The 9,501-nt window shown below is 36.5% G+C and overlaps 2 protein-coding genes across 2 annotated transcripts; one reads left to right on the top strand and one right to left on the bottom strand.

Moving 5' to 3' along the window:
* Window positions 1-2,025: 2,025 nt before the first annotated feature.
* On the bottom strand, window positions 2,026-4,793 carry LOC119642092 (general vesicular transport factor p115). Its single transcript, XM_038041069.1, has one exon. The coding sequence runs from the start codon at window positions 4,686-4,688 to the stop codon at window positions 2,139-2,141; it is 2,550 nt and encodes an 849-aa protein (XP_037896997.1). The 5' UTR covers window positions 4,689-4,793; the 3' UTR covers window positions 2,026-2,138.
* Window positions 4,794-5,760: 967 nt separating this feature from the next.
* Window positions 5,761-8,316, top strand: LOC119634891 (protein DENND6B). The gene is made up of 2 exons (XM_038029312.1): window positions 5,761-7,096; window positions 7,168-8,316. The coding sequence occupies exons 1-2, from the start codon at window positions 6,020-6,022 to the stop codon at window positions 7,966-7,968; spliced, it is 1,878 nt and encodes a 625-aa protein (XP_037885240.1). The 5' UTR covers window positions 5,761-6,019; the 3' UTR covers window positions 7,969-8,316.
* The last annotated feature ends 1,185 nt before the right edge of the window (window positions 8,317-9,501 follow it).

Here is a 9,501-nt window from a genome sequence, read left to right as displayed (position 1 = left end):
AATGCATTTGAAGAGAGATTGAAAAGTTTAAAGTAATTCTACCAAGGTTCGTCAAGTTAACACAATCGTAGGCTTTATAGCACGACAACCACTTTACCAGCTTTCTTTAGACTCATCATGGAAAAACACATATTCGTAGATTTTCATAACAAGAAAACCATTAGCTTTTGCTTAACCATGAGGTTAACCACTTTGTTTTTAATTACCTGCAACAAGACTGTCAAGCATCCCCCACAGAGTGTCCTGAACATGTTATACCCCATTCTGTCATAGCCTTTGGCGGTAGCGTGTTTTCTCAATTGTAAAACATGCTTTAATCCGCGTAAGGAACAGGGTGTGTTATTGAATTTAAGAAACGGAATTTCAGTTATTGTAATCTGATGATATTTGTCGAGATAATCGAAATAATTGAAGTAGTATTTTTTTCTGATCCCCTTTTTTAATTATATTCCTTATAGCCATGACCTTGTTAAGAGCGAATTCCCGCTCTCTGTTTGAACGAATCTTATTTAGGGTGTTATGATGGGTTGAACCACAAGCAATAGATTTGACTACCAAACACTGATCAACGCATTAACGCATCTGGTCTCTTTAGCCTTGCAAAACGTTGATATATGCCCAAAAAACTTCCACACTGAAAACGTGGTTTTAAGATGGGAATAAAATAATCGACCGGAGGAAGGCAAAAGTTGAACTTGATGGATTTAGAGATGCATTCGTTTTTATCCGCTGAACATCTCTGCCGAAGTCTAATAGCATTTTTGATCAAATCATTAACATCATAACTCAATGGGACGTTTCGGACTATACCGAATCTTTGCGTACAGGATCTTGGTATATACGTCTTGAGATATTTTTGTTCAAAGTCATTATTATTATTATTGAAAGAGTTGGCATGCAGGGCAGTGTTAAAAAGTAACCTGCTTCTGGCTTTGCTTTGAGACCTCTCATAACGTTTAAGCTATTCACAAAGGTAAAGGTCGGAGGAGATGTTCATACGATTGCCTACAACGTTTTCACATGTTTCAGCAAAGACGAAGAAATTACACTGCATACTAAAGTCATGATTTGGAATACTTTTGGCGCCCGAATCAGACAAATTGTCAACAACCTGGTTGTTAGGCAACACTGGACCAGCAGGTAAGAGAGCCAACTTCACCCAATTCCCGGCCGTCTCCGATCTATTATTTTCAGTTATATTCAAAAGACATTTTCATTTACAATAATCGGATTAGATCCGGTCTCCATAGGAAGGCAGATATTGGTTTAACTGTTACGAACACTATCCTGGGAGTACTTACCAAAAATCCAGAAATAAATGAAAACTAAAACTTCTTATAATATTTCATTTGAAAATGTAATCACTAAAGATTTATTTTAGTTATTGTTGTTTGCAATTTTAAAATGTATTTTCCTCTTAATTGAAATAAGACAATTTTTCAATTTTTGGTTACTTTTTTCTTTAATATAACCACTTGACTAAAACAAGAAAGACACATCTGGAAAATTTTCAGCTGCCTTTTGCTTCGAGTGCTGGTTGTACCGATTGATCACTTTCTGAATCAATCTAAGTTTGTCTGCCCGTATGTTGATGTTGTATTTTTGTGTTCAACCTACAGGTTTTGATGAAAACTCGGTGCATGGACATTTTTTGCTTCAAAAACAAGCGCTATTGAAATGGGTTCGGTTCGAACCCCATTTTCGACCGCTTTCCATGCAACACCTTACTTTGGGAAGTCGTTGTATAAATAACTAGATTGAGCGTAGCACCGTAGGATATATAAGGGCTAGGTCATGATCCACTATAATTCTTCTTTGTCAAAATTTATGTTAAATGGGTCTAAAATTACTGGATGTAGAGATCAAGAGAGAAAATAATCGACCGTTAATTTTATCAATTTAAGAAAACCTAGTGATTAAGTTTATTTTCTGAACAAAACTTGAACGATTTCATTACGAGATGCAGCACCTGCTAAAAGTATACTTTATGCTTAAAAACATTCCTTACATTTTACAAACTTTTTCTTTCGATTTCATCTTTGATATATAGGTTTATTTTATAATTTTAACTAAATAAAACAAATTACAGGCAAACGCTTGTTCAAGGATAGGGGACCAAAAAATATTCATTAACGACTTTAAATATTCTGCGTATGCGATGGGCTATCCGTGTGCGACGGCGTAGTAGAATTATTTTTAATCTGACTTTCATCCACATCATCTTCAGAGTTTTCATCGTCTTCAACAGGCAGTCCGGCTGCCCGCATTTGCGCAGTGTAGCGTTGTATTTTATTTTCCTGATCTGTTAGCAATTCAAGTAGGTCCTCTTGATCTTTTTGCAGTTTTTGATAATTTTCCTTACTAATAATCGCAGATTCGACCGCCTCCTGCAATCGTTGACGCAATACTTCCATTTCCTGTTGCAAGCATACATTTTGGGCGTAATATAAATGGGCCTCATTGGGAGCCGATTCATTGGTTTTATGTACTTCGTTACTGCTTGCGAGCGTTGGTGACGATTCGGCATCATCCTTTTTCGCCGCTGCCAATTGGGCTTTAAGTAGAGTATTTTGATCGACGAGTTGCCTATTCAAAGATTGCACTTCAGCTAGTTTTTCTTCTCGTTCCGAATCACACTCCTCTAATTTCTTCACAGTTTCTTGCAACGAATTTATTTGCGTATCAAGGCCTCGTATAATGCCTTTGTACTGTGCAACTAGTGCCGACGCCTCGGAGCTTAGAGTAAGTTCTGTCAATTCTATTCCATTTACATCAAATCCTGTCACTAGTTTGACAACTAAGGCTTCCAGACCTTTAAATAATTTACAGTACTCATAGTCGAGTAACAATTCTCCGGCTGATTTGGCACGAATTTGAGGCTGTTTGCACGCTCTGCTGTAAGCCTCGTGACGAGAAACTTCGTTCAATTTATTGCAAAAATGTTCCTGACCAATACGTTTGATAATCAACTGGCAAATGTCATCACGTTTTTGACTTGGTAAGTTGTTATCATTAAATTGTATGCACAGTCCCATCAGGAAAGCGCACAGACCTTGAACAAGATGCTCATTCTCATCATGTTCATTACCACTTATCTGAGCTGTTAAATAGGCCATTGTACCCTGGGTTTGCAGTAATGTTTTTACTGCGCTGGGACAATGAGCTATCCACATGCTCAATAACATCAATAAGCCGACTTTGCTTTGCAATTTGTAGCTTTCTTGTTGTAAAAGGTTAGTGCACTGTTCCAGTAGTGTAATTGGCTTGTGACCACCGGGAGTAGCAAGTAAGACACGTAATAATTCTTGTTTTTGGTGAGTGTTTTCAACGAGCGTATGCATTAAAGCAACGGCGGAAAACCAATTTGCCAAAGAATCTGACGAAAAAAGCCCGGTGCATAACAGCTGGCCAGTTGACAATGTTGATACATCTGTAGCCGAGGATGGCAGCAATGTTTGAACAACCGCCTGTTGCCCAGAAGAGTTACGAAACAAATAACATTGGAATGAATATAGTACTGAGCAACGTAAGGCTAACAGCTGCTTTTCATTGATCATCGTCATTAGAAGGACAACTATAACAGGTCTTGGTGGGGTGCTAGGCGCCATTACCTTTCTCAATTGTTCTTGATTCTCTGCATTTCCTCTGACCACTTCAGCCACTGTATTAATTGTCTCCATTAGTACATCTGCGGGCACCCCTCCCCCCATTAGTATGCGGCATAAAGCTTCTAAAAGCCCTGATTTGCGCATGGTATACTGACAAGAAGAGACAACTTGTTGCTGATTGCTAGGAGTGACCAGAGACCGAACTACTTGCAACATACAGTGCATATTGGACATTTTCTGAGGAGCCCAACCAGTTTCATCATTTTCAGTGCTGGAAAGGTCAAACATTGGTGCCAGTCGCTGTATATAGGATCCTTCTTTAAAAAACTGTTGGTTGCTGGAGTTATTTTTCAAAAGGTTTAGCAGCAAAATTAGGCAATCCTCTACAACGATACCGCCATCTGAACATCCCTCATCTCGAATAATGTCAAAGATTTTGTCGAAAGCGTTTTCAAACGCAACAATTTTTTGTATATTCGAATTGCCTTTAGTAAGTTGTATTAACAATAATAAGGCATCATTTCGTATTACCTCACGACTGTCCGACAGTAAATCCATTAATTTTGACACGCCCATAGGACTTACTAATATATGTTCTTGTAAATCTCGTGTTTTATTCTGTATCAAGGTTGTTAACAACTGTATGGCAGCACGTCTAACACGAAAATCGTACTCTTCTAAATATCCCATAATTAATGTGACGTTTTCGGGATTCTTGAGAAACATCTCAGTAAATTGTTCACCGACATTCAGCGAAACCATTGGATTGTCTGCTTCTTCATCGAACTCTTGTGTGGCCACAATATTACAGAGAGTCTCTAGTACATAGCTAATAATTTCGCAGTCTTGGCGATCATTCTGTAGGACCTGGACCATTGCAGGCATACCCTGGGCTCCTACTTCAACACGATACTTTCGTGACAGAGCTCTAAGAGCACGGCAGGCATCGCGACGGTCTTCTAACAGTGTAGCAGATGCGGCATGGTCAACTAGTTTTTCAACCGTTTCTGCCGGACTTGGCTGCTGACCAGGCTCTGATGCCCCCAATACTGTTTTGATACCACTTTTCAAGAAATCCATCCTCGGAAAATAACTCTGCCTTATTAACGATATAGTTTATTAACAACACTACATTAACCGTCCTGCCCTTACTTAAACAATTAACTAAATGCCAACAAATAATTTTCACTTTATCGCCATATGCAGTGTTACCATGTAAGTTCGCTTTTTCTTTCTTTTTTGTAATTTGAAAACTAAAACATTAAACAGAGTTGATAAGAGGATAGTGAAAGCAGTTTTTTGATAGTAAAAAAAAAATTAAATATCTTATCTTACCATAAGAGGTATGTTTATATGAAGAAAAAACAAATGACCACCTCAACTGGATATCTCTACTTCGAGAAAAATATGCTTGCAATATTAAATCCCACAAGTTGTTCCAAATTGATCGAACGATAGATTCTTCTCTGTATTGTCAGCATCTCATATAGTTAAATGACAAATTTGGGAAAAAGAGTCAACAATTTAACGTTTCGGCAAATAATTTCAGATGTGCTATGCTGATTGTAAAATGATTGTGGCAAAAGGTTATCGATCAAGCAGACATGTATTTGGGATAATAAAATTCGTATAATCCGCCTGAGTACCCGAAGGCGAGGAATCTTGACTAGCAAGTCAATGATCGTTGGTTCGAACCTCAAGTGCGGTAGAGTTTTTAATAAAAGCCGATAGCCTTAGATGCTAGTGCTTTTAAGAGTTTAGTCTTAGAGTTTATTTCTCTGGCGAAATTAATAATAATAATAATAATAATAAAATTCGTATAAGAAAAATGTGTATAAATTTTCAGGAAGACACGCAATAAAGTTTTTCCTTCACTTAATACAATTTAATAAACCCGTCTTATTTAATATATTTTTAACATAAAATTAACCAAAGCAAATAATATAATTTTTGTTATTGCAGAGCAAATGACACAGGAGTACCGAATGTAGAAAGTTCTAATTATATTATATCAAAATAGTGTTTTATATAATTTGATGCTGGCAATAACTTTTCGTTGAAAACGTGAACATAAATGAAAGAGACGAACCTACTCTAAAAACGTTGAATTAGACAATTATAGTTACCATTTCCACATCAAAGAGGGCAAACATATAAAAAAGCATAAAAGTCTCTCTTATTTCTCTTTGAGCAGAAAACGAATATATTTTACACATATATTTTTATAAATTTTGTTTATTTTGCAAAATATGTCGAGAGGAGTGAAATCCAGTTCAACCTGTAGCAATAACATTAGACGCAGTATAGTTTAATTAGTAATTTGTGGTATCTTGCTATCAATAATTAGAAAGAAGAAAGTTCTCTTTTCTTTTTTTTCTTGTAAAAAGAAAATCAAACGGCAACCATAACAAATGGATGAAAAGAAAGTAGAGTTTTTAAAGCAAAAAAGTCAAAGTGATCTTTCAACATCAATTGAAGAATGTGGAAACATCAATTGGACGACATTGTCTCAATGGGTACAGTGTATTTGTGTTGTGACATTTGATTTAAATCTAGGGCAGGCGTTGGAATACGTGTACCCACCTGAGTTTAAACCAACTGAACAAGAAATAACAAATATCTGCTACTTGGCGTTTCCGGATTCCAACTCTGGTTGTATGGGCGACACGAAATTTCATGTACGTTTGCGAACATCCCCCGATGGAAACCTATCTAAAAAATTGCTGCAATTTCAAGTGTATAATAATGAGTGTCCGCTTATACTCAAAGCTGACCAATCGCATTATTGGGGCTTTGTTTATTTCAGGCAAAAACGAGATCTAAACTTGCCGCGAGGATATTTCCAGAAAAGTTTTATTATAATTACTCGCTTACCCTTCTTTAATCTCTTCTTTGAATTGCTAAACTATTTGGCACCCAAATATTTCAATGCAGGCAAAGGTATACTGGAAGAAGCCTGCATACACATAAATTCAAGGTGGCCGTCCTTGCAAGTGGGTGCTTCACTGAACCTCCCATTATTCGAAAACTCTTATCAAATCCTTATTCCAAAGGCGAGTAGTCGGAAAACGATTGCACCAATTGAATCTCTTGAAAATTTCAAAGTGGAGCGTACTCAAGTTCTTCATCCTATGCATAATAAAATAATTGCATCCGTTAATGAATTGGATCTTTTTCATAGCTTAGGATTTATTGTCGATCACATGTACACCTTATGGGAATTAGTGCTCACCGCCGAGCCCATTGTGGTTATAGGAACATCGCCCGCGGATTGCTCACATATGGTTCAAACTCTCGTTGCCATAATAGCTCCATTAGAATATTGCGCCGAAGCAAGACCATATTTTACCATACATGACAGTGAATTTAAAGAGTTTACCCGCGACCGTGGAAAAATTCCACCGCCTCTTATATTAGGCGTAACAAATCCATTTTTTGTAAAACTTTTAAAGGATTGGCCCCATTTATTGCGATTACCCGATAATCAGGTAAATATTATTAAAATACCTCATATTTTATATCTGATCTTGGTAATTTGCTTTAAACTCTGTCTTTTTAGGTTAGCTTACAAAAACAGCAACAATTAACGACTAAAAATGTTCTTAATTCCAATTCAGTCACGTCTATCGGAATTACAGGCCCTTTAAAGACTTATAACTCGAATCAGAATACGACTGGGAGCAATGGTGGCGAGTCGTGGATCCCTGGCTTGTACACAAAATATAAGCCTTTTCTAAAGAAGGATAAATCACTCATTAAAAAAGTTATGTTAGGCCTGAAAACGAAGCGCCCAGAACATGTGCAGACAGCATTGCTAAGACGACATCTGCTTGAATTAACGCAAAGTTTTATGATACCGCTAGAGCGGTATATGGCTTCTCTGATGCCTTTGCAAAAAGATATTAGTCCGTTTAAATCGGCGCCAAACACGAATGCTTTCAAACTTGATGACTTTCTTGCAACCCTGGAATTATCGGGTCCACAATTGACCTCAACTCTGAAGGGTGATTGGAAAGGTCTTTATAGACGATTTTATACTTCACCAAATTTTCGTGGTTGGTATGATTCCCGTTACAAAGAATTACAATTAACATTACAAGACCTTCAACTGCAAGCACTCTCTGAAGCGAATTTAGAACAATGGGCGCGCGATAAACAGGAAGTAGAAATAATTGATATGATTCTCAAATTAAAGCAAAAACTGAATCTCTATAATGAAAAATTGGTAAGCGAAACCAGTTCCTTGTGTGCCAAACGTCATACGCATAGCGCGGCAACAACACGAGACCAGATAAGAGCTCAAATTGATTGCATGAAAGAATTGTTACCGCAAGACTTAAAGAACATTGTAAATATATGATAAAAGGACTTTATGGAATTATCACATCCATCAATGGTGATCCATCACATATACTACGTATGGAAATGAATCAAGCATACGTTCACATATAAAGCTTTAATTATTGGATTAAAGAATTAAGTTTGTACGCAGGTTTAACCAAATTCGCATTTTCTATAATTTTGCATGTTTGATATATTAAAGATGGATAATGGTGACCCGTGAAGAGCGAGATACGTTAGCGCCCCTCCCCCCTTTCAAATTATTAATGTATTTGTATATATCGATTAAGTTAAGATGACTCGACTTGTTTTAAGGAAATCTTTTAAGTTGCAATTTAGCGAATATGTAAATATATAATGAATGTATACAAAAATCAATTTGCTTTACGTCTTACATCAAACGGATTTAATATTCTGGTAGTCGAATTTTAAATAAATGCTCAATGCACTTCGCTAAAACATAAGATCCATCGAGAAAACGAGTATCGTTTATATTGGAGAAAGAATTGTGTATGCGCTTTGAATCAATCGGAAGCAATTTCCTGATATAACATTTGATTTTGAAATATTTAGACCGATCACTTGAACTTGATAACTTGAACTTTTGTCTCAATTACAATTCGACTGAAGATTAATTTAGAAGTGATGTACAAGGTGCCACCTAACTCAATATAGGACTTACGCAGGCTTGCGAGAATTTAGCGAGGCATTACGCAAATAAGAACAAATCGACCGCTTTGCTTAGTGTACAAAAACGTTTGATTAAAATCTTACCTTATGGGTACATGAAGTTTGTGCGGATGCATGCAACATCTTTTATTATACCTATCATTTCAGAATGACTTTCTGAATCGATCTAAGCTTGTTCGTTCGCCCGTTTGTCCGTTCTGCCTCCTTTTGTTTAACCTACAGAAAGCAATTTGGGAGATATAATTATGAAATGTGGTATACTGACATATTTTGATCTAGGAATGAGTGCTATTGAAAATCGTTCGGATTGGGCCACACTTTCGACTATTTCCAGCATGAGGTCTCATTTTGAAAAATCGTTGTATGAATAACTATTTAGCGAAATGGTGTAGGGTAGATAATGGTGAACCGCGTCCCACTAGCGTTTTTTTATTATATCCTACATAAATTGTAGCACAAGGTATATTAAATTTGTGCAGATATACACAACACTTGGACGGAAACACTTGAAGTGAATTGAAATGGACGACGTTTTCGACCACTGACATTGCTATTATCCCCTCATCTACTTTGCTCTTAGCAATGATTTAAGAATTCCTATTAACAGCGCTGTTATAAGGTTTCGTTTTTTTTAACATAAATTACTTTCTCTATACGTAGCTCTATTCATTGCTTAATAAACAATTAAATATTTGATCTTTTCTTGTTAATATATTCTACCCTGAAGCGTAGAATGCAATATCTATATAAGGCATACATAAGGCACTTGATAAGAAAAGGAGCCAAAAGGTCTCGCGATTTTGTTGCGGGAGTAACTTTTTGCTTTAAACCAATCAAACTGAAAACAAGAACTTTTTTTCAA

The sequence above is a fragment of the Glossina fuscipes genome, unplaced genomic scaffold, assembly GCF_014805625.2.
Source record: "Glossina fuscipes isolate IAEA_lab_2018 unplaced genomic scaffold, Yale_Gfus_2 0, whole genome shotgun sequence".
Classification (NCBI taxonomy): Eukaryota; Metazoa; Arthropoda; class Insecta; order Diptera; family Glossinidae; genus Glossina; species Glossina fuscipes.
The sequence above is the reverse complement of the archived record's forward strand: the minus strand, read 5'-3'. Positions and strand labels throughout refer to the sequence as shown.